Source organism: Centropristis striata, chromosome 23 (assembly GCF_030273125.1).
Source record: "Centropristis striata isolate RG_2023a ecotype Rhode Island chromosome 23, C.striata_1.0, whole genome shotgun sequence".
NCBI lineage: Eukaryota > Metazoa > Chordata > Actinopteri > Perciformes > Serranidae > Centropristis > Centropristis striata.
The window spans coordinates 24,494,016-24,520,251 of NC_081539.1; the positions used below are offsets into that span (position 1 = coordinate 24,494,016).

The following is a 26,236-nucleotide window of genomic DNA, read 5'->3' on the forward strand; positions in this document are numbered from 1 at the left end:
AAAAAAGGTTGAGAACCACTGCTTTGTAGAAAATAACCAAGCGGAAGTGCCAAAAAAGTCTCCCGGATATAGTCAGAGTGAGTCTTCTTCTCTCGTCAGACTATCTCTGTAGCGAGCTGTAAACACCAGTCAGTAAGTTGGGGGACGTCGTTTTTAACAGGCTGCTGTAGCCGTTTATAGAGAGTAACACAGCTCACTGTACAAGGAGAATGGAAGAAGATACACTAACAACGCTGAAGATATTGATAATTGGAGAGAGTGGTGTTGGGAAGTCCAGGTAAGCTGGAATTGTCTTCAAGAAAATTGATGTCGTGGCTCCCTGCTAGCGTTATACAGCTAGCATTAGCTTGGCACATAACCAAACTGTGATGTTTAAAGACAATGAGGGGTTTAAAACAACAGCTCGTCTGTCATTTTCCTCTTCTTTAGTAAAAAATAGCAAGTCACACTGTCTGACTATAACATTGTAAGGGGAAATAAGGCGAATGATATGCTGGCTAGCCTCAGCTAGCTGACAGTAGCTGGATGTGACGTCATCTTTGTTCACGTCTGACAGAGTTGGTTAACCCTCCTGTTGTCCTCGGGTCGAGGAAGGAAGAAGAGGGAAGGACGCAAATGGAAGTAAAAAAGGATGGAGGAAAGAAGGAAGGAAAGAAAGAAGGATGGAGTAAGGAAAGAAGAGAGGAGGAAAAGGAGAAAGAATGGAAAGGAGAGAGAAAGGAAGGAGGATGGAGGAAAGTAAGGGGAGGAGGAGAAGAAAGGAAGGAAAAAATAAAGAAGGAAGGAGGGAGAAAAGGAGGGAGGCAGGAAGGAAAGAGGGCAGAAAGGAGGGAGGAAGGAAGGAAAGAGGGCAGAAAGGAAGGAGGAAGGAAAGAAAGGAGGGAAGGGAAGGGAAGAAGGAAGGAGGATAGAGGAAGGGATGGAGGCGGGAGGGATGAAAGAAGGAAGGAAGGAAGGAGGAAAGGAGAGGAAATCAGGAGGAAGGAAAGAAGAGAGAAAGGAAAGGAGATAGCTGAAGGAGGAAAGAAAAGAAGGGAAGGAGGGAGGAAAGGAAGGAAAGAAAGAAAGGAGGGGCGAGGGAAGGAAATAAGGAAGGAGGATAGAGGAGGGAGGAAAGAAGGAAGGAGGAAAGAAGAGAGGAAGGCAGGAGGAGGGAGGAAAGAAGGAATAGTCAAAACAGATTGGGTCAATTTGACCCGGAAGGACGGCAGGAGGGTTAAGATGTTGCAATAGGAGACCACCTTTAAGTGGCTGTAACCTTACTGCCGTGGGCGTGGATAGTTATGGAAGCCAACTGTGTATTAGAAGATTTTAGTTATGTAATTATGAGCAGTAACACGAATGATATTTTTTAGAACATACTGCTATTGGATCGGTACTCGGTATCGGCCGATACCCACAGCACAAGTATCGGATCGGTATCCGAACATCTCTACTTGAATAATGTTTAATACATAGATTCAATTTTATTTCAATATCTGCACACAAAAAAATTGTTAGGAAATTAAATTAGCTTTTTCAGTGAGTTATGGGACAAAAAGCATATTTGAGTTATCTCTATTTCTGGCCATGATTGTGCTGTTTCCATGAAAGTGCAGAACCTATATATTGCAGTATGAGAACATGGCCAAAGGGAGTAAAACGTGAAAGCCCTAAACGACCTGGGGTTCAGGGGGTTAATGAGGTAAGAGATGATCAGCATTCAGGTGAGCAGGCCGGCTGTCATGACTCTTTAACTGATAAACTTATCTCATAGTTACATAGTTCAGTTTATAGTCAATACAAAAAGTGAAAGAGAGACAACAGGGTAACATGACTACCATGCTGCCTGCTGATAGTAGGCAGGCAGTAGGGTTTTATATATATATATATATATATATATATATATATATATATATATATATATGTACTAATTATATATATATATATATATATATATATAATACTAATTAACTAACTAATTATATATATATATATTATATATTTTATATATTGTATATATATTTTATATATTGTATATATTTTTATATATATACTATTTATATATATATATATATAATTAGTGGTCGTCCGATACAGGTGTTTTAAGGCCAATGTCGATACAGATTATTTTGACATCAGTCTTAACCGGTCCCCGATACAGTTGAAACCAGAAGTTTACATACACTATATAAAAAGACACATATGCTTTTTTTTCTCAGTGTCTGACATGAAATCAGACAATCACTTTTCCTGTTTGAGGTCCGTTAGAATTACCAAAATTATTTCTATTTGCTAAATTCCAGAATAATGTGAGAAGGATTTTTTTAGACAATTTTTTATTACAACATTTGAGTTAATTTGAGACACACCTGTGGATGTATTTTAAGGCACACCTGAAACACACTGCTTCTTTGTGTAACATCATGGGAAAGTCAAAAGAAATCAACCAAGATATCAGGAAGAGAATTGTGGACTTGCACTAGTCTGGTTCATCCTTGGGTGCAATTTCCAGATGCCTGAAGGTGCCACCTTCATCTGTTCAAATAGTTATACCCAAGTATAAACACCATGGGAATGTCCAGCCATCGTACCGCTCAGGAAGGAGACGGACTCTGTGTCCCAGAGATGAACGTGCTTTGGTCCAATGTTGTTAATAAACCTATCAGAAGCTTCCAAAGACATGACAGCATCATCTGGGCTTTCCCAAATTGTTTCAAGGCATAATAATGTTAGTGTATGTAAACTTCTGACTTTGAAGAAAGTAATAAAAAATTGTCTAAAAAAAGTCCTCATTATTCTGGAATTTAGCAAATAGAAATAATTTTGATAATCCTAACGGACCTAAAACAGGAAAACTGATTGTCTGATTTCATGTCAGACAGTGAGAAAAAAAGCTTATGTGTCTTTTTATATAGTGTATGTAAACTTCTGGTTTCAACTGTATGTGCTGCCGATTTTTTTTGGGCTGATTCTTGAAGCCTTTTCTCCCTCCATTTACATGAAAAAATGACACAATGATAACAAATGTTACACAAGTCTCAATTTAAACAAAAAAGAAACGTTTATTAACAAAACAAACTAAACATATGAACAGTTTGATAGCAAACAATGTGTATGTTGTTCTAGGCCTCGAGGTGGTAGCGCCTCACATATTTGATGTGTTTTTCTTTTTTCCGGTATCAGCAGCAGCTCACCAGAGAATGGCAGATGTTGCACCGAGCCTTGCCTGCTGTTGGCTCAGTGAAATGGGCTAATTGATCAGCGAACGCATGCACGTATCGGCCGATGCCGATACAAGTAAAAAACACAAATATCAGCCTGGTATATCCGCCGGCCGATGTTTTGGTCGACCTCTAATACTAACTAGGGTTGTGAACGGTAAACCGATGCGACTGGATATTCGGTTTAACAAGTGAGAGATACAGCTGCGTCGGCAGCCTATGAATTCTTAGATTAATCGGTTGTAGAGTCATGGATCGGGTATCGCGAGACTTGGAATCGTTTGGCGGCTTCACACACTTACAGTTTGCGTCAGCATCTCTAAAAAAACGCGAGAGCTGAAGCTGTCGGAGAAACGGTTCTTGCGCAACTCCGTGGGTCTCACCGGTCTCTCCAAGGTCTATTATTTTGCATCATTGCTTCCCTCACTGCACCGTTCACTTTTTAAGAGACATGAGACGTCCTTTATTTCCTCCGAAGCGTCACATGAAGCGATGTCTCTTTCTAATGACTGCAACAGCGAATCACAGCTGGATCAGCTGTCATTCACTTTAACAGCTGGAGACATGCACTAATAATAATAATAATTATAATAATAAGTGTTTTCTCTGTTTAACAAACAGCTGCACATGAATAACAACCTGCATTCTGTATTTATACTGTGAACTGTGTCCTGCTCAGGGACACGGGAATGCCTTTGTATAATATTATTTTTGAATTATTATTATTATTTGAGTCTGTTTATAGACTATCCTGGTGATAAATTAATTATTTAATATCCCAGAACTGGGACTCAATGGAAATGACAAACGATGTAAAGTGTTTCTTGCTGACAGACTCTACTGTTTTGTTTTTTTACTTTAATAGTATCAATAATACATCTGAATTGGGGAAGTAACAGACCATGAAAGGAAAAAAATCTCCTAGAATGAAGTTTCTTTATATTAATATAAATGTAGAAAGATGTGTTCAATAACACTGATGTTTTAACTACATGGCGAATCAGAAGAAAAATAAAATGTAAAACTTGTGAGTGACACACTATAAAATATCTACAACAAATATTAACCGTAGAATCAAATCAAATCTTATCTTTTTTTACACCCTATCGATTCAAATCAAATAGGTCTATAATAAAAGTATATCGTTTTTTAATCGCATCGTAACCTGTGAATCTAGATGCGAATCGAAATCGTTTATCATGTGCAACCCTAATACTAACTGGATCTGTTGCGCTAGCAAGATCAAGTGGTTCACACATCATTATGAGCTCAAGAGTAAATGTATGTATAGAACAGCTTGATTTAAGAGGTCATGTTTGAGTAAGCTTGACCTCTCTATGGTTGTATAAATTTTACCACAGTTGATTTTGCCATTATGTGGTAATCAAAGGTCCTTGTTAGCAACCACAAATCAGCCTAATATCCACAGCAGAGTATAATGTTTTTACCAACAGTAGTTTGGCAGTTTATATTGTGGTGTATGCCAACAGAGCGCTTGGTCAGGTTTGCTGGGCTCCAAGACTGTGGTCCAGACTGCATGAAAGAATCCTGATAGCCAGCCTGAGCCATCAACCATCACATTGCAAACTATGGTATCGGGTACAGCGGGCTTTCCTTAGTCATAGCACGGTACATAGGTAATGAGCTGCCTCAAAGCTCTGTTGTAAGCCACTTGGCAAGTGAACTGTCTGACCAAAAAAATAATCTTTCAGTGCAGATTGATGACCAGGCCTCAGGTTCTAAAAATAATATAGAATAACATCAGCCACAAAACAGTATAGGGATTTGTATGTCATAATCAAGTATGATCAAAAAGAGATCGAATGTAAAAGGGATTTGAGAATACCATTCAGCTTTGATCAACTAAGTGTTAGCCCAGGAGGTTGTAAATCATTTCAAATGTTTATACTAATTCATGCACTTTACATCCCAGAATGTCAGCAGTAATGCATATGTGACTTCATAGTAGGGCCTGACTGATAACCCTTAATTTTTCCCCTCTCGAATCAGTATCTGTATCAGATGCAACAATCTCATCATTACTGATATTGTGGCCAATATACATGTATTTTTGAGCTGGAATTAATATAATAATAGCCCTTTTTACTGTGGATTGTGCACCAATTCTGCACCACTATGCAAAGGTACTCCACAAATCAGAATTCTTTACATAATTACACATTGTTCATTCAAGTCTGACTGATATGTGATTTGTGGGACAGATACGGATTTTACAGGGGGTAAAATCACAGATTACCAGTGTGCCTTTTCTATGTGGTTCGTTCACTGATATGACCATGCAAATGTACTCAAATGCCTTCCTTTTAAAACAGATTACTCTATTAAAGAATATTATCTTAAAGATATTTAAGAATATTATACATTTTATCAACTGATTCTAGAAATTAAAACATAGAAAATGATAGAGCTGCAACAATTCATCGATAAATCGAACAATAGTCGATTATTAAATTAATCGTCAACTATTTTGATAATTGAATAATTGGTTTGAGCAGTTTTTTAAAGACAATAAGTCCAAATTCTCTGATTTCAGCTTCTTCAATGTGAATATTTCTGGTTTCTTTGTTCCTTTATGACAATAAACTGAATATCTCTTTAACTAAAAACTAACTAATAGATTAATCGTTTAAATAATCAACAATCGATAATTAAAATAATCGTGAGTTGCAGCCCTAATATGAATACATATTTGTAATATTTATAGATTTAATATTTTTTTTAAGTATAAGAAAGAATAATAATATATATCTGACATAATTATAATAATAGTAATAATAATAAAGTTTTTAAATTGGCATATATTAGAAAACCTTTAAGCCAATGTCAATAGATACCAATATGTCTGTGGTAGGCCAATATCAGCCAATACCTAATACCCCTCAGTGTGGATCAGCCAAGTGTTAACCCAGAAGGCTGTAAATAATCTCAAATGTCTCTACTAATTCATACACTTTACATCCCAGAATGTTCCCACAGCGTTGGCAGCAACTTTTTGGGGCATAATCCTATTTAGATATTTTTCGTATTATAACACACAAACTGTCATTTTAATCTTGGGTCTGTGCTTGTTTTAGTTTTACCGTCTTTTTTTCTTTTTCACATAATTCCTCCAGTAGTGCTGGTGGATTGCTTACTGTGATGACAGCTCTGTATTGACTGAGCACAGAGGAGGGATTGAGTTTATTCCAACACCATAACATAGAGCTACTTTTGCTTATATTTCCAGAAAACACAAGTTTGTGGCCAGCTGTGCTGTACGTTGCCTGCTAGTGCATCATCAAGGCCAAGGGCGTTGTTTCCAGAATGCAATTTTGTCTTATTATTAAATAGGCTTTTGTTTAATACAATAAACAAATTCAGACTGTGATTAGTTTCAAATGTCATGATTTAAATTATCCTGAGCCAGTTGTGCTATTGTCAATTAGGTACACTGACTGGACTAATTTTTGAACAGCAGACAGATATTTAATTTGTTTCCCTGCAATCTGTAGAAGCCCTTAAACCACCAGGGAGATGTCTGCCTGGCAAGGAAAACACACGTTTCATTTTACCTGAACAAATGACCTACACAGAACACATTTCAAACTTGGCTGTCTGCAAGCATAGCTCATCGGCTGTATGGACGTCAAACAATAAACACTCGCTGCTCCAGCATCCCTGCTGATGGCCCATGAGGAAAAATAAGAGAATTATGCTTGGGTCAAGGGAAAGGAGTGAGCTTATCCCCATCATCAGCGCCGTGATTAAGGCCTTTGCACTTGATTAGTCATAGTTAAGAAATGAACCCTGTCCTCCTGACTGCAATCTAACGGTGATGTCATCTGGAGCTTGTAGGCACAATGCAAGTGAAGGACAAAAGGATCAATAGACAGAGATAGAGATGCAGAATTCGATAAGTCTGGTGCCGCAGGACATGTTATGTGAACGAAGCAAATGGAAACCTGATCTCAGACAGAAAGCATGCTAAACCTGTGTGGAATAGAATTACTGAAAAAAAGCTATTTAATGACTCTTAATCTAATTATTTTCTCCTTCCTATCAGCCTCCTCTTGAGATTCACAGATGACACATTTGACCCAGAGCAAGCAGCAACAATAGGTGAGTAACACATGAGCTCAGTTCATGAAATAGTAGAATGAAAGTTTTTTTTCTGGTAACAGCAAGATCATTATCAGTACAGTAAATATGAGCCACGAATGTTAATGGTATACACTCAGACCCAGAGGAGTTAACCCTCTGAGCTCCATGCAGGGGGTTCTGGGTGTTTTTTTGCTCCTGTCACTATTAACTCACTGTGGCCTTGTTTTTTTACTGCAGTGTAAAAAGTCCTGCGCCTCTATGGAAAGTGGGGAGTGAAGAGACCTAAAAAAAAGTATTTTGTGCAGTAGAATACAGTGATAGTGAAAATAAATCAAAGAAATTCAACTTTTTCTGAAAAAAAAAATATATATATATATATATATATTATAATATATATATATATATATATTATAATATATATATATATATATTATAATATATATATATATATATATATATAAGAAAAAGTTGAATTTCTTTGATTTATGTTCTAGAATATTTTAACAAGTACTAGCAAGTGTTACCAATATTGGACAAATATAGGGACTCAACATGCCATACGCATTATTTACATTTTTATAACCTCTCTCGTCCTCTCTTCTCTACTCTGTGTAAACAGCCTGCAGTTCAGTTAAAGTTTCACTGTTTTATCATGTGACTGTCAGTCTCAGCTGAGGCTTTCAGGCCTTCCCAGTTGCTCTGAGAAGCCACAAAATAACCCTCACAAAGATGAAAAAGGGTTTCTGTTTTTCTGACAAAAGTTGACTTTTTTACAGTAAAAAAAGATATAAGGAAGAATAAAGGAAAGGAACATTTAGAAATGAATTCATTAAATTTGTTTAATTTTATAATTTTATCAGCATTAGCTGAGCTTAATAGCATTATTGTGATGTGACTTTTTCCTGTGGAAGTGGTTTTACTGGCCGGTCTGGAACCGGGGACCTTTCCCCCGCTCATCTATTGGTTGGTGATTGTGTTACGTCACTGAGACTTGAGATCATATCAAAACAGGTTTGATATGATCCAAACCCAAGACTAGGAAAAGACTGATATGAAACAGAGCAGATTACTACCTTAAACTAACCATGGAGATGACGGGAGCGCTGTGACTCCAGTAAAACTCCTAGATTTACTAAAGCCTTCCAGTTTTTAGTCTGGGACTGGGGAAATCATTTGGTGTAAGCCCAGCATAAGACAAATTTTAAATGAAACATATGGAATAAAGCAATTATGATGAAATATTTAATCATGTGCAACGCATTTTGTTTACTCATTAAAGGCACTGGGCAATCGGTTGTGCAGCATGAAGCATGTCAGCTCATATTAAAGATATTACCTGACCAATATTGATAGCCATGGTAAGAGCACCCAATGTGTAGACATTCCTGTAATCATATACTGAGTAGCTACATTATTAGTTCTTGTATTATCCAGCTCAGGTATAAATGCCACCTTTACAAAGATAATATTGTTCAGTTTTGATTGTCGAGAGAGATATTAATCTAACTATATGTTTATTATTGAGGCTGTATTTTACAGTGGTGTTGAACTTGATCTTATTATATTAAGAGGTGTTTCTGATGTTTTGCACCCCCCTTTAAAACAAACATGAGAGGCAAAGATTATTAGAAACACATTTCAATATAATGCAGTCCGGCACAACACCACCACTAATTAGGACCTCAGTAAGTAAGTAAGTAAGTAAGTAAGTAAGTAAGTAAGTAAGTAAGTAAACTTTATTTATATAGCACCTTTCACAGACAGAAGTCACAAAGTGCTTCACATAAAAATCATACGCATAACATAAAAATGTACATACAAGTTTTAAAAGACCAAAACAACAACAATTTAAACAACCATAGCAGTCCCAAAACAATTAATCAAAAGCCTGAACAAATAAAAATGTAATAGCACAGTAATAGCACATAGTTATATTAACACCTCTCTGGGAGGTTAATTAACCCTCTGGAGTCTCCAAAAGCTCCATATCATGACTTCTTCATCACATCCAGACTAGAAAACAAAGCAGCGTGGAGCCCTACTGTAAATTAACCTCTAAAGTTCTGGCTGTAAACTCCATGAGGCCAGTTTCAGTTTGATGATGATATACCAAGTAAAACTGGAGACAAGCTCAAATGTATTTAGTCTAAAATGATAGAACTGGATGTAACCCTCTTATATGTTATATTTGCAACCTTTGTTCACATTTGCAACATTTGAAAATCTTTATTGAGCATGATAGTGTTTTGTAAAGTAAAAAAAGTTTTAAAATCACATATTATGTTGGATTAAAGGACTAAAAAAGACACAAAATGACCTAAAAAAGACACAAAATGACCTTAAAAAGACACAAAATTACTAAAAAAAGACACAAAATTACTAAAAAATACACATAATGACCAAAAGTGTTACACTAAACAAGACGCAAATAAAATACAGTGACACGAGAATAAAAACCAGAGTTGGATAGGATCACACACAATCACAAGATCACATTTGTTGGTTTTTCTTTGTTTCTTTTTGGTTCAAAATGTTGATCCAGTAAGTCAGAATAAAAAATCAATTATATTAGGTCATATATAGGTGAGGTTGTGCTGAAAAAAAATATACCAACATGGCATTTTAACATTTTCTAAGTGGTGTATACAGGCAGGATGAAAAGGATTAAAATGGACGAAATAGCCCAAGACTCCATAGAGTTAAATGGTGATTATAAACGTCATAATGGTAAAATGTGTGGTGCAGCTGTTTCACTGCATTTTATTAGATTGTATATGTGTACCTAGTAAAGTGGCCATGGAGCATATGTTAAAAAAAATATCATTGTCAATATTTCAAACAATAATAGGTCAGAATATCCCTGGAGCTATGTTAATATTCCAGTACTCAGACTGCACACCAAATGCTAGTGGTATTAATTGGCAGTGAAAGCTCATTAGCTCTGTCAGACTGTGCTGGCCAGCACATTGTCTGGAGGTTTTAGGGAACTATAAATGACGACTGTAGACAACAATGGCTACCACATTCAATAAAATAAACATAAACTGATCATCAGTCTGCCTCTCATGCTGCATTTCCACTGCATGGTTCTACCAAACATGGCTTTCTTTTTTATTCTCTACAAACGTTGTGGATTGTAACTATTACTTTCTTTCCTCAGCTGAGCTCCAAGCGAGGTGATGTTATTACATCTTGTTTCTCTCTTTCGATTCAGAAAACTCACTCATTTAATTTAAACACACTACCATTTTTAAGAGCCTTTAGCATTTTAAAGCTAGACCATCAAAATGTGGATGCATCAAGATGCAATTAAAAAAGAACCTGGTACCAAAAGTGAGGAGAGTAAAGCTGTAGCATGCAGGGAAAACATGTTATCAGTCTGTAGTAAGGCTGGGCAATATGGATCAAAAGTCTTATCCCGATTATATTTAGGCTTAATATCGATATATGAAATATATCCCAATATTTTTATCGCAAATTGAGAGCAAATGTTTAGTCAAAGTCAAAACCAAATTTGACATGTCAGAAATAGTTTTATTGAAACTGTTTACTAAAACTGTTTTAGTACGCATTAAAATCTGTACAACAACAGGGTGAAATAAAACATGAAATAAAAATAGGCCAATCTTTTTATGAAATAAATATATTTATATGATAAAAGAATAACGAACATTACAAAAGAACTCAACATGACAAACCCTAGTAAGGGCACCATTGATACATGAAGAAAAAAAATTGAACTCTAGCGATATATGCGATATGGTCTTATTCCATATCACATTTTAAAATATATCAATATATTTTTTATATCAATATATCGCCCAGCCCTAGTCTGTAGAGAGGTTGCAGAGATATACTGGTATCACACTATACTGTGCTATAAAAATTGACGGTTATCATACCATCGTATACAGTATCGTATACAGAATTTTTATTTTTTATTTTTTTTGTATGGGGGAGACTATTTACATATGTTTCCATTCAAAAGTGCAACCCTAGTCTGTAAGTGTAAGGTACTCCACAAAATGATAGAACTCTGGTAATCTGCTCCAGGACCAGAATTGGCTCAATCACCTCACTCTCTTCTTGTTTCAATTGCACATCCACAATTTATTGCAAATAACTCAAATCAGAAATCCAATGAATATTTATTTATTTTTTGTGCTCGAATCAAAGCAAAGCTGAGGTCACCGTACAGAAGTTTGGCCTGTAAGATCTGCAACAAGAAGGTATGAGAACTTGGCCAGCTGGACGTAAACGTTACCACAATACGACATACCCTCACAGCCACAGAGCTTTTTGATTTATTTCAAACTTGATGAGGAATTTAGAAAAAAAACCCTGCACCAGACCAGGCTATCCATCTTATGCAGTGGATTTGTGAACTTAGTGGTACATTATTTTTACAAGTGTAGGTTTTTCCAAATTCTGGTGTATCTGCTAAGGATATCAGCTTCTTTTAACGGCATAAATCATTTGATGCACCAAGGACACACCTGCTACATTTTCAGGTGACCTCGAGGCTGTAACTACCTTATTGGGTTTACGTTCATTAAAGCGCTCAACAACTTAAGATTTATAATCGTATTGATGAGTTTGGAGGTAGAATTTATTTTCCACCCTAATGTGATTTTGTGAAGAGCTTGTAGCTCACAATGCCGTCTTTGTTACAACAACCTAAAGCACAGATTCCAGAAGAAGTTAAAACAGTTAAAACTCTTTTTTTTTCCAAGGTCAAGGCATGGATCTCTGTCTGCTGTTTTACTTGGCCAGCTGGGATTCTTTGCCAAACAGATGTCTTTATTGGAGCTAAGCTCCCCTCGTTGACTCAAGTTTCCTCATTGAGACAGAAATCACATTTAATCCAGCATCACTTGATCTCAATCAATGGATTTTCATCCTTGCCACCATAAGCAGTTCAACTGTGGCAATTTCCTCCTTGTGACAATAGCTTTCTCAGCACATTGTCACATCAGCTCAGTGTATTGGCCTAAATATACAAGCCTCAATCCAAAGAGAGTAAAACATGAACAGAAAGCAATAGTTTGCTCATCCTTTTTGGCAAACGGTTTATTAAATTCGAAACTGTACACAGTATATTCTTTGGTTTAACGTCTAAAATTTTACTTGTAAATATACATTCTGAATTCTAAATCTGAAGCATTGTTAGGCTGATACTGACAAAATAAAATATCCCAAAACACTTTGACCAAATACGATATTATGCTATGATATAAAAAAATGTGTTAGCATTTTGTGAAAAGACTCATGTGCTGTCAGAAGCTTTTTATACGCTGTAGATTTGGTAAAAACGATCATAAATGTACATTAATGAGAGATACACACAGTCTAATGAGTTGAGATAATAGTCAAACTGTAATGCAGAATTTAAAAACGTAAAAGACTTAAACTTAAATTCTGCATTACAGTTTTACTATTATCCTAACTCATTAGACTGCATGTATCACTCATTAATGTATACCTATGATCGTTTTTTTAATTAAAGATTTAAGAATTGATTTTGGCAATACTTTCGGTCCTGACCCTCTGAAGCCCACAACCCATCAGCATGTTTGAAAGGTATATTTTCTTAATTTTTTAAATCACCAAAATTAGACCATTTCTCAAAGCCTGAGCCTGTAAAAACAAAACTTTTCATAGGAATTTCACATTTCTGATTATCTTTCAACAAATCATATGTGAACAATGCTTCCACCAGAATAATAAGCTAAATCTAGGCTTGAAAATGTGTTTTTTGTCAAAATCACTTGTTTCATTTCAAACGCCAAAAATAAACCCTTTGCATCTTGTAGAAAACACTAAATAATGGGCTCCTTAGCACAACTGTGAGGCCATGATTGGCTTGACTGAGACCATCAGTCCATGACAAAACCCAGTAAAACTTGAAAGAACTGCAGGCTATTTACACAGAGCAGAGAGGAGAGGACAAGAGAGGTAGAAGTTGTAAAAATGTTAATAATGTCAATATGTACGTGTGTGTGTGTGTGTATGTGTATATATATATATATATATATATTAGAGCTGCAACAATTATTTGATTAATCGATTATTAAATTAATTGTCAGCTATTTTGATAATCAGATAATTGGTTCGAGCAGTTTTTTAAAGACAATAAGTCCAAATTCTCTGATTTCAGCTTCTTCAATGGGAATATTTCTGGTTTCTTTGTTCCTTTATGACAATAAACTGAATATCTCTTTTGAGGACGTCATCTTGTGGTTTGGGAAACACTGATTGATGTTTTTAAACATTTTATTGAGCAAACAACTAATCGATTAATCGTTTAAATAATCGACAGATTAATCGAAAATGAAAATAATCGTTGGTTGCAGCCCTAATGTATATATATTTTTATTTTTTAACAAATATCTATGGTATGTTATATCGCTGCATCCCTAGTTTTTCTGCTCTCCTAGTGTATTTATGTGATATGATAAAAGGCTGTTTTGAGGTCCATGAACATGTTGGCCTGCAGAGATCAGCCCAGCCTTGACTTCCAGCAGTAGTGGCATCTTCTTGTGTTGTAATATTACAAACAGATGCCTTACTGTATGTTCTCTGGGAAAAGCCTGTCTGAAAGTGTGCTGAATGGGAGCTGAGAGACTGGTCCAGGTTCAGGGAAATGTTTAGTGTAAACTCCTCTCCACATGCATCTGGCAACAGTATCTGAGCAACCCTGCTGGACTCGAGGAAGAGCTAGTTGTTGTGATTGACTGTGTGAACACACTGTATATTTGTGTGCAAGCGTGTGTGGTACACACACTGCATGTCATATATCCTCCGCCTGTCTTCATGTCCCTTTTCTCCTCGTCTGTGTTGGCTCAGAGCTGAACCTCCCCAGCCCCAGATGTAAAAACAAGCCAAACACAAGTGTACATTTCCCTGGTAAATCTGTCAGTGGATGCTAAAAGTCAGGCAGATATGTCATCCAGACACTGCACGCTCTGCACGCCGAGACACTGCACAAAGGCAATAGAGGAGATTTACCTGTTGAGGGGAACGGGGACAACATTGTTATTTTCATGTAAATGTCCGTTCCTTTGGGACCTGGCAGGAATTTTAGAGGTGAATCATGGTTCTCTGAGCCATTCCACAGGTGGTGGATCTTTCTTTTTTTTAATTCGGACCTGTAAAGGTTTCAGTTTTTAAACCACACAGCGGCTCTTTGTGGTGGATATGAATACACAGTCACACCATCATTTAAATAAAAGAAGGGATGGAATAATGCCAGTCTGAAAAGCTGGGGTTAGCACAAGTTCAGAGACGGTGTGTGGTATCTATGATTCGACAATTCATCATCGATAATTATAGTCTGTCAGTGATATCATATTCTTAGACAAACCTGTAAGTCACCAGATTGGAACTGAAGCAGGATGAGGTAATCATGACAGCATGAGTGATTGATTGACTGGCTTTTTGTTGTTTAGGTGTTGACTTCAAAGTGAAGACTATTACTGTGGACGGCAACAAGGCAAAGCTGGCAATATGGGTAAGTCACCAATTCTGTTTACTCTTTAGAGCAGTGGTTCTCTAATGGGGGCACGTGTACCCCTGGGGGTATGTGAAGGCACTCCAGGGGGTACGTGAGATTTTAAAATATACATTTAAAAAGTAGCATCCATGCAAAAATCCTTTAAATATAATTAATTATAATTAGAGTCTCCCCCATACCAGGATGGTTGGACCCAACCTGTCATATGCCACCTGGCATCACCTGTCAATCACTTGAAAACTCAAAGATGGAGTCGTGGTTGAAGCGTAGCAGTTATAGTTTTAAATGGTTATATGCTCACTGTTTTTACTATATTAGTTTGAATCACTACATTTTAGTGATGAGAAATATTTGCAATAAATTTTGTCATGGATTATTAACATTTAAAATGTTTGAAATAGTTTTTTTTCAAATGTTTGAATTTTCTATGTGTTTATCAGTTCTAAAGTTTAATAAATCAGACATTGATGGCACAGCGCTCGGTTTTTAAGTCTTTTTTTTTTTCAACCAAAAATGCTTTGCCCTGGTTAGGGGGTACTTGGCTGAAAAAATATTTCACAGGGGGTACATCACTGAAAAAAGGTTGAGAACCACTGCTTTAGGGGACTTCATATGATTTCAACCCTACCACCCCATATATGATATTTTCTGTGGCGAAAAGGTAAAATCTGAATTTGACTGATTTACTGACAATAGGCCATGGACCTGTACCTGCCTGACCATTCACCCGCTGCTAGAAGATAACCTTATATTTTTAGGTTGATAAAATGTTGCTGATTTATATAAAACATGCAGAATATTCAGAATTAACTGGGAAAATGGATGATCAAAATTATCTTCTTTTATTAGACAGAAAAGAATATGAATATTGGAAAATTAACAAGAACGTAAGGAACCAAGATGCTGATTTGCACAGGACGCATTATCATATGACCTGTGTTTGAAAAAATAGTGTAGGGATTTTGAGATGGAATTATCGCCATGTCCATAAATACATTTTTAAATGACAAATTTGCACAGGATTTAAGGGATAGTTCAGGATTAGTTCTGTACTGCTGCCATTGTATTTATATTGTAAACAAAACAGTGCCAACTGAAGTTTGTGTATGATATGCATGAGGACCATTGTTTTGTGGTGGAACGGGTGACCTTTTATTCTACACTGCAAAAAAGGTGTGTCTAAAAACAAGATAAAAACACTAAATCTGAGGGAAATGATCTTGCTGCATGGACAAATAATTTCACTTGACAAGATTTCTTAAATTAAGCCTGTTGAACTCTTAAAACAAGATAAATTAAAGCTGCAAGCAGCGATGAACTGACTGAGCAGAGTGCACTGCAAATTATTTGATTCTTACCAAGACAAAAAAAACTTTAGATTTAGAAATGTTAGATAATTTATCTTGTTTTAAGAGTTATTTCTTATTTTAAGTGTTCAACATGCGCATTTCTAGATTTAATAATCTTAATTTAAGAAATCTTGTCAAGTTAAATGATCTGTCCATGCAGCAAGATCATTTCCCTCAGATTTAGTGTTTTTTCTTGTTTTTAGACACACCTTTTTGGCAGTGTATCTATCAGAACCGGCCAGAACTCAACACTGGAGTCTGGAAAGTAAGCTAATAGCTTTGCATCCACTACACTACTGACAAGTATTTCATACAACTTAATGTCAAAACCTGAACTATCCCTTTAAGATCACAGATGACCTCCACAATTATTACAAACGACCAGAGGTCCCCAGGTAATACTAGTCCTGTGTGAATGGGGCTTTTGTTAACTACGCTCTGATAATTCTCTTAAGTAACACTCCTGAAACAAAAACGTGGCTCTTGTCCGTCAGTCAGAGCAGACTCCAGTCTGTCTGTTCTCTCCAGTGCCCAGAAGATGGCGCTTGTGTAACACCGTTTCTGCCTACATGCTCTGTGAGGGACACGGAGGAGTCAGCCTGGTTGTTTATGTCGTCTGCACTGCTTTTCCTTCTGTTTGAGCCACTGAGTGTGTCCACTTTGTGCTGAGCTGGTTGTGTTTTGCAGGACACTGCAGGACAGGAGCGCTTCCGAACCCTGACGCCTAGTTACTACCGCGGCGCCCAGGGAGTCATTCTGGGTAAGCCAGGCTGTTGACGCCATCATTGCTCAAGCACCTGTGTGTGTATTTGTCTAGGTGTGTGTGTATGTGTGTGTGCCCTCTTCACTTCAGAGTCAGGCCCCTGGTTGTAAAGAAAGTGATGGCTTTTCATCCTGTGACCCACACACACACACACATGCACACACTTTCTCTCTCTGGAAGTTAGTTTATACCCTTCAGTCAGAGTCCTCATATGGACATGCATGTACAGCATGTATATGAACACACACACACACACACACACACACAGGAACTAAGTTAAAGTTCTTCAACAGACTTCCTGTGCAGCCTATGGTTTTGACCACTCTAATGATATATGTAGAAACACGAGGCGTCTTGCTATAGCACTGGGATTAGGAGAGCTCTGCATGTGATATTATCAGAACACTTCAGTCTCTTTGGTTTTATCAACCATGTGTTTTTAGTTGATACCGTTTCATTTTCATTTTTATTTTTAGGGATTCACTATATGTTTGTCCTTTTTTCACCCCATACTGATAATTACCTGTTTCTCATGGCCAATGCAGATAAAACAACTGATAATGTCACATTTTTCTAGAAGAAGTTCATAACCTGTATTTGTATTTTCTGGGTGTAAGAAGAAGAAGTTGAGATGTAGGTATGTAGTGAGTGTAGTGGTGATTGATTTAATATTCTAAAGCTCTCACCAAATCTACCTGCCCGACCACCTGTTGTTGTAAAAAGCTTTGACTCTTCAAATGTTCTTTTTCTTTTTTAAACCACAAAAACTTTACAAACTTACTTTTACTTTTAAAAGGCATTTTTTCCAAATAATTCAGATTAAAATCTTTCAAATCAAACATGTTGATGTAATTAGGGCTGCAACTAACGATTATTTTCATTCTTGATTAATCTGTAGATTATTTAAACGATTAATCCATTAGTTGTTTGGTCAATAAAATGTATAAAAATATCAATCAGTGTTTCCCAAACCACAAGACGACGTCCTCAAATCTCTTGTTTTGTCCACAAACCAAAGAGATATTCAGTTTATTGTCATAAAGGAACAAAGAAACCAGAAATATTCACATTGAAGAAGCTGAAATCAGAGAATTTGGACTTATTGTCTTTAAAAAACTGCTCAAACCAATTATTAAATTATCAAAATAGTTGATGAGTAATTTAATAATCGATTATTGTTCGATTAATCGAATAATTGTTGCAGCTTTAGCTCTGACCAAATCTACCTGCCGACTACCTGTTGTTGTTGTAAAAAAAAGCTTTGTTCTTTTTTTTAAACCAAAAAACTTTAAAAACTTACTTTTACTTTTAATAAGCATTTTTTCCCAAATAGTTCAGATTTAATACTTTCACATAAGCTTTCAAATCAAACATGTCAATGTAATTAATACTTAATACATTTCCCATTATTGGCTGATAATTTATTGCTAATGATATATATCATGCATTCCTATTTATTTCATCTTAATTTGTTTTCTTTCTCTTTTTTTAATATACAAGTAATAATGGAAGAGTTATTAGGTCTGTGTTTCAAAGAACAAAAAAAAAAAAAACTTTTTTTAGAGAAAGGGCCTGTTAGAGTTAAACTCTAATATTAACTTATAAACAAAGATTTCCAGAGCCTTTTTATGAAGTCTTGTATGTGAACATAAAAATAATGGTAACGCAACACAGTGCCATAATTATGCTAATATAATTATTATGATATCGTTGGATTCAGAGTTGGATTCAGAGATGGAAAAATCAACAAAATATGGCCTTTCTATCTTGTAAATGTCTTTGCCCTCGTTCTGAGCATGTCCTGTTCATTTGCCTTGTCACAGTGTATGATGTCACACGACGGGAAACTTTTACCAAACTGGACAACTGGCTCAACGAGCTCGAGACGTACTGTACGAGGAACGACCTTGTCAAAATGCTTGTGGGAAATAAAATCGATAAGGTGAGCGTGTTGTATATGATGTTTGTGTTCCCTCTCAGGTTAACAAGGTTGTTGGATTAGATAGGAGCAGCACATTATGATTATTTTTAATTTAGCTCGTCATACACAGCACTGTTGTTCTCATTCAATAAATCCATTGTAAAAGTCAACAAAAACACTAAAAATAAGATAAAATAAAAGTGAAATGAAAAGAAATATACAATGAGAGAAAAAAAGGGGAAAAAGAAAAGATAAGGAGAACAGGTCAAACCTGTACATGCAACAGCTCAGTTGTTCATTTCTCTCAACAGATTAAATTAAATCTGACATGTTCAAAAGGGAGTAGGAAAAAGTGTACACTTATAAATTCCTACCTCTTCTCCTCTGATTATTACATTATTATTAAAACTATTACTGATATTATTATAATTTATAGAATATCTTTACATATACATACATACATACATACACTGTAAAAAAAACAACAACATGTTTTTACGGTAAAAAAAACGGCAGGTGTGGTTGCCAGAACTTTACCGTAATAAATACGGTGCAACTTTTTCTAATATTATGGTAAAATGATTTCACATTTAAGATTGCCATTTTATTCCATATTTTACCGTAAAAATAAAAAGTTTTTCCATCAAAAGAAACACTGTTCTGCCATATAATTAACAAGAAAATACTTTATAAATACTGCATGAATTAAAGATTTTACCATTTAATATTACAGTATGTTTCTGTTAGAGACATCGTGTTTAGTACATTTCACAGTTAGAAAAAGTATTTTTACAAAAAATAAATGCAAAAATGATGGCTTGTATATATATTGCAGTATATTTTTGCTACAAACACGGTGCCAGTGTACTTTACAGTGGAGTAATGCATTTTAAAAAATAAAAAAAATGTTTAAAAAAATACTGTTTTGGCTGATATATACATTTACGGTATTTCATTGTTACTGAAACTGAATTAACCCATTTATCATTTTACGGTCTTTTACTGTCATGGTTTAGCAGTTTTTCACCGTAAAATCTACAGACATTTTTACAGTGTACATACATACATACATACATACATTTTAAAAGGAATCAAAATTTACTTTTTTATTGTTATTATTCTTTAAAACTGTTTTCAATAAGAGTAGAATATAAGTAAAAGCACATTTCACAGAACAGGAAAATAATTTGCCAAAAATAAGTTTAATTAAATCATAAAACTCAGCTTGCAGCCAGTTGACAAATGACAGGACTAAATGGCCGTGGCAGTCCCACTTTCATATTTTTGGCAGCTGGTCTTTCACCAGGATAGCAGAATCAGCCAGTGGGGATAAAAATGCCCACTAAGTAGAGCATTATGAATTTATTGTGTCCTGTTCTTTGTCTGTGAAAATAACTTTCCCTCTGTGCCGTGTGACGACCACAGTAGCTGACAGCTCCGCCCGGCAGACCTCAAATAAGCCATTACCTCTCTTTTGTTTTAGGAAAACCACGAGCTAGACAGGGCCGAAGGGCTGAAGTTTGCAAGAAAACATTCCATGCTTTTTATAGGTAAGTCAGGAGGATTCCCTGCTCTACAAAGACCTGCTGGGCATGAGTTACAGCAGGCTATTACACAGGAGAACCGGCTACAGAAATAACTATCATACTTGCTGAGGAATGCTTGCATAGTTCTATTAATATAACAGCCTTCATATATCATCTTCCATGTGCTCTTGTTTTCCTGCGCTTTTATTTTTGGGATTTGTCAGTAAAAGATAGTTGAAGTGACTTGAAAGTTAAACACCTAGTTTTTATCCTCCAGTACTGAACATGTTGATAATTTATCAGCTATAATTTAATTTTTGGAGTTTTACATTTCCCATTATCGGCTGATTATTAACGCTACTGATATATGTTGTGCATGCCTATTTATTTAATCTTGATATGCTGTATTTTTCTCTTTTTTTTCTTTCTTTTTTTAAAAAATTACTTTATTAAACACCTTGTTTTTATCCTCAAATATTGAAAAAATGTTTTTAAATACATAGATTTTTCTCTGATCTATCTACATTCTCCAAGACATTTACGAACGCCCATAAAGTTGGAATAAATTATTTTTTACCTCTTTCCATGAAATGATTATGAGAGTGTGATTTATTATTGACAGATAAGGTGTATATCTTCTTAAAAAATAATTAATCAATCAATCAATCTCTTCCAAACATATCACAATGAAAATGAAACCCAAATTAACAGAGGGTTGTGTTTGAAAACAAAGTTATTCCAACTCTATGGGCGACCATGTATGTAAATTTTGATTTGTATGGAAGCCTATTAAAAATATTACTTTAATGAGAAACATTCTCAAAATAATGACTCGGTATCTTAAAATATTGATTCAATATCTAAAAAGAGTGCTAAGCTTTCTCATATAGTTAATATCTTTGAGATAAATAAATCATTATTTACAGATATAAAGTAATTATTTTAAGATGCATATTATTTTGGAGTTAAATAAGTCTCGTTGAGATTTTAAAAAATCTCTGTTCCAGGAGAGACCTGAACAAGAAAGCAGCATAGAAAGAGACAAGTTACAACACAGTTTAACACAGTTATCATAAACAATTAAATACAATTAATTAAAAATCCAGCCTTCACAACAACAGTGAAGGAGCCTCAGTAGAGACTTCTAAGGAGCAGTCACAGCGACCAAAGGAAATTACTTCTTTATCCTTTAGAATCAATTTAAATTCACCGATTGTGATCAACTAAGACAATTTCAATTCTTTTTGCAGATTGTTCCATGATAAAGGGAACTAACATAACGTTACTGAAAGCTTTCTTACCTAATTCAGTTCTCACTCTTGGCACCAGCATCTGTACAATGATCCGTGCAAACCATTTTTAGTTTTAGTTTAGTTTTTACACAGGTGGGAGGGAAAATAATGACCTATACTATGTCATTATTTTATGATACCAAGTTGTTATTTAGAGAAATGATATGACCACAGGATCTTACTTCTGTGTCTGGATATCATCATGTTGTGAAGCAGGTGTTGACTATTTCCCCTAATAACCTCCCAGAGTTCACTACTAGTGTCTGGGGTTGACACTTAGTGTTGAGACATTTTCCACCAGTCGGAGCTCAGCAGATGATCAACTCAAGATGCAGACACTAACACTTGTTGTATCTGCATGTCATTTTCTTCTCCTCTTTCTCTTTTAATCCACTTCTCTCGTTTTCCCCCTCTCCTCCTCTGTCCCTTCACTCCTCTTTTTTCCTCCTCTGCTCACTCTCTCCTCCCAGAGGCGAGCGCTAAGACCAGGGACGGTGTCCAGTGTGCGTTCGAGGAGCTGGTGGAGAAGATCATCCAGACTCCTGGTTTATGGCAGAGCGAGAACCACGGCCGAGGAGTCCAGCTCTCCGACGAAGACGCAGGAGGAGGAAGCTGCGGCGGCTACTGCTCCCTGGTCTAGACGACACACGCATACATTCACACACGTGTTCAAACACACACGTGAATACCGCACACAAGCATACACACAAACACACATGAAAGAACAGCCCCCCTCCCTCTGTGTGCTGTCCTGAGCTGAGCTCCTCCTCAGACATGAAGGCAGGAGGTCCCACTGTCTCCGTCCACACACACACACACACACACACAACCTGTGTTCACACAGACTTTTTGCACACTTTCTAATAACAACGCTGCGCTAAAATGCAAATGCAGCTCAGCCTTCCTCTTAATGGAATTCGAGCGAGTTTTTCTCTCCTCTGTTTTGTTTTGAGTTCCAGTTTTTTGCAGTCTCGGGCCCTCGGTGAAAATACGAACCATTCTCACGTCATAAATATGATTTAAAATCTAGCAGTGCAGTGAAACGAGTCCAAAAGTATAAACCAAAGGTTGTCAGACATATGGGGAAAATGTCTCAAGTATGATAATGAGAATGGAAAAAGTTTTGACCGTAGGTTCTTTCTTGTCTCCAGCATGCTTGTTGTCCTCGGAGCACCTTGCCTTAGTAAGCACATCTGTATCAATGCAGGGCCGCTTTTTCTCCTGTCTTTGTCTTTCCTCCGCCCCGTCCTGTGCTTGATCCTGATCCTGATCCTGCCCCCCAGACTCTATGAACATTATGCTGCTTATGGAGAAGCTTATCAAGCCGAGGCCATCTTGTACTCCATCCCTCCACTCTCAGTCAAAGGCTCGGATCATGTGTCTCTGTTGTCCACACAACTGCCTCATTTCTTCAGAATATAATAGAGTTACCAACTGTCTGGAATGACGTTTTACTACTTTTATTGACTTGGACTTCAAACTTTTGGTGTGTTTTGAAGAGTGCATAAATCAAAGAGATTGGCACCAGCAGGCTTTCCACTGGGTGCCGAAGAAGAGGGAACCTCTTAAAATTGCACGCCTTTTGTTGTAACGAGTCGCTTTAATGGAGTGCGACCTACTGGCACTCCCTCACTCAGACAGATAATATCAGTAATAACACTAGCACTACCATGGTTTTTCATATAGATCCCTTTGACTGGACAGAGACAAAGGAAAAGTGTTCAATATTAGACAGGGCAGTGAGTCATAAGGGTGTTTCCACTGAATTTGGAAAAATCAAAGAAAAAGCTGTGTGCTCCACACTGCTGATGGATTTCACAGTACTCCTATCTCTGTGTTTGTATCCCAGAAGCAGTTATAAATGTACTGTACCCCCGACCTCTGACCATGTTTGTAGTATTCGAGTGCTGGTGTGTGAAATTCTGGGAAATGTTCTGAGAGTCTGATCTTGTAACAGGGATGGTGAAAACGACATGGAATCCAGCATGTCTTATCACACTTTTCTTTTTTTTTAAATGTCTTTTTAATTGCATGGGAAACTCTGCGTGCCATTTATTTGTGTTTGTTTGTCCAGTGAATGGCCTTCAGAGGCAGTTTACTAAAAAATACTTTAACTTATATTTAGCAGAAAATAATACATCACATACCATTTGAATTGAATGGTAAATTAAACAAAAAGGAAGTAGGCTTTTACTTATTTAACTGGTATCGCTGTATTTTTTGTCTTCAGAAATATGTTGAAATGCATATACCTTGTAAATTGTGTGTATTTTAGGAATTTGGTGGGAAAATTCCTGTATGAATTGTAAAGTTGAATGTATGCATATTTCACAACAAACGGCCCTATGTATTAAACTCAATAAAATTCTTTTTTTAAGTGAATTCAAGTGAATATTTTGAAGTTAATGCAACTCTAAACTCTAACATCTGTTGCTCCAAGAGCCAGATATTCTGTCCTACAAAGTCTAACAGCAGTAACTACGCAGAGGGTTAAACTGAGAAATACTGCTTTAAATATTTTTAACTGGCCAGCCAAATGGGTTATAGGTCAATAAGTGATATGACACTTATTACTGATAATGTCATTTTTATGCTAAAAAAACATGACAATTTATTTGACCTTTGACCCCAAAAACATAGTTACTGCACTGCTGTAAAAGATTCTAATAATAATGCGAAAACAGAGTGCAGTAACTACAATGTTGTTTTCTTCTTTCAGCTTTTATATTTTGTGCTCAGTGAATAAACATGTTCAAATTGATTGTGTTATGAGTATTTAAGTCTCTATTCAAAGATTTGACTTAATATTATAAATAAATGTTATATTTTAGTCTTGATATAATTTTATCTCACTTTTTTACTTAATCACTATTTAGATAATAATTCCCCTATTTAAATAAACTTATCATTTCTATAATTGTTATGTTCAAATTAGTATATGTATCCAAAGCAGAAGCAATTACTGCTTGGTTTTGAGTTGGATTTTGTGGTTTTTATATAAATATTTATCTGAAATAAAGCAAAATTGAAATCCAAAACTTTGTCACAAGATAAAACGGACATCAAGGGGTTCATTTTTAGTTATAACTCAAGTTTGACCAAAAACGTAGTTACTTTTGTAGAGCGGCATAAAAATGAAGAATAAGTCATTTTTTTCATAATCGCTGTAATGTGATGACCAATAACTCTGCTGTCATGGTTGCCATGTTGGAAATGTCACTGTTAGGTGACGGGTTCTTCACTCTGCACCTTTCACATTCCTCTGTCCTCAGAATAAAGACTTGTGTTTAAACAGTGTCCGAGGAACCCTCAGAGCAGACGTGTGATCCGTCTAAATCATCTTTTTGGCAGGCTTCTCAGGAAACACCACCACAGCCATAACTCACTCTACCAGTGCTTTAACTGGGATGTGCATAATTCCTGGGCGATTATGAAAGGGTCCTGGCTGGCAGAGAGAGCGAGGACTTCTTCCCTTGTAGCATATCCCTCATCTCCTGCCGCAGTCCAGGCAGCCGTCTGGAAATATGTCTCAGTCAAACAACAAGGGAGGCATACAGCGTAATAATGCCTTCATGTGGTCCAACCATGTGCTGATCTGTAGCGCTGCTGTTTCCTCGTGCCTACACTGGAAAAACATCAGCTACTCAAGGGGCTGAGCTGACAGATTCTATATTTTCTGTGAATAATTTACAAAGTTGGTCGATTCACATTCTTTTACAGCCACATCATGAGAGCAGGGAAGTGTGTATGAGCCTTCCTAAAAGCAAAACTTTGTCTTTTTCTGATGCACTGCACTGTAAAAACAAGAAAGACTGTCTAAAAACAAGATAAAAACACTTAATCTGAGGGAAATGATCTTGCAGCATCGACAGATAATTTCACATAACAAGATTTCTTAAATTAAGATGACTAAATCTAGAAATAAGCATGTTGAACGCTTAAAATAAGGAATTAACTCTTAAAAGATAAATTAAAGATGCAAGCAGTGATGAACTGGCCCGAGCAGAGTGCACTGCAAATGATTTGTTTCTTACCAAGATAAAAAAAAAAAAACTAGATTTAGAAGTGTTACATAATTTATCTTGATTTTAGACACACATTTTTTGCAGTGTGGAAATGTCATTTCATGCAGAATTGACCACTCCTTCATTAATTTATTGATATATTTCGAAGTCTATAAAATAATAAAAAATAGTACCCATTGTAAGTTACCATAGCCCCCGATGATGACTTCAAATTGCTTGATTTCTCCAACACACAGTCCCAAACCCAAAAATATTAATTAAAAGTCAAATAAAACAAAGAAAAGAAGGAAATCCTAATAGCTTTATTAATATAATTTGAGAAGCTGGAAATGTTTTGCTGGATACTTCAAGTAAACAATCGACCAGTTTTCAAAATTGTTGCAGATACTTTTTTGTTGTTGATAAATTCATCACCATATAATTTTAGCACTATAATAACCATTGCAAAAATTATATTAATGGTATCTTTCTTTAATATACATTGTTTCAGGATAGAGCCAGCGGGTCCCATCCTAGCAGGGGTTACAAGATGAATCTGAGGGG

At 36.1% G+C, this 26,236-nt stretch overlaps 1 protein-coding gene across 1 annotated transcript; it reads left to right on the plus strand.

Annotated features, from left to right (window-relative positions):
* Positions 1-79: 79 nt before the first annotated feature.
* Positions 80-24,050, plus strand: rab18a (RAB18A, member RAS oncogene family). Its single transcript, XM_059327073.1, has 7 exons — positions 80-277; positions 7,267-7,322; positions 14,753-14,814; positions 16,854-16,926; positions 18,753-18,871; positions 20,334-20,400; positions 22,139-24,050. Exons 1-7 carry the CDS (start codon positions 210-212, stop codon positions 22,306-22,308), a joined length of 615 nt encoding a protein of 204 aa, XP_059183056.1. The 5' UTR covers positions 80-209; the 3' UTR covers positions 22,309-24,050.
* Positions 24,051-26,236: the final 2,186 nt, after the last annotated feature.

What these genes read in the sequence shown, in the direction of transcription:
- rab18a (XM_059327073.1), top strand. Translation starts at nt 210, where the DNA reads ATGGAAGAAGATACACTAACAACGCTGAAGATATTGATAATTGGAGAG. An exon ending in AGAGCAAGCAGCAACAATAG is followed by an intron (nt 7,323 to 14,752) that starts GTGAGTAACACA and finishes TTTGTTGTTTAG; the next exon opens with GTGTTGACTTCAAAGTGAAG. An exon ending in ACATTCCATGCTTTTTATAG is followed by an intron (nt 20,401 to 22,138) that starts GTAAGTCAGGAG and finishes CTCTCCTCCCAG; the next exon opens with AGGCGAGCGCTAAGACCAGG.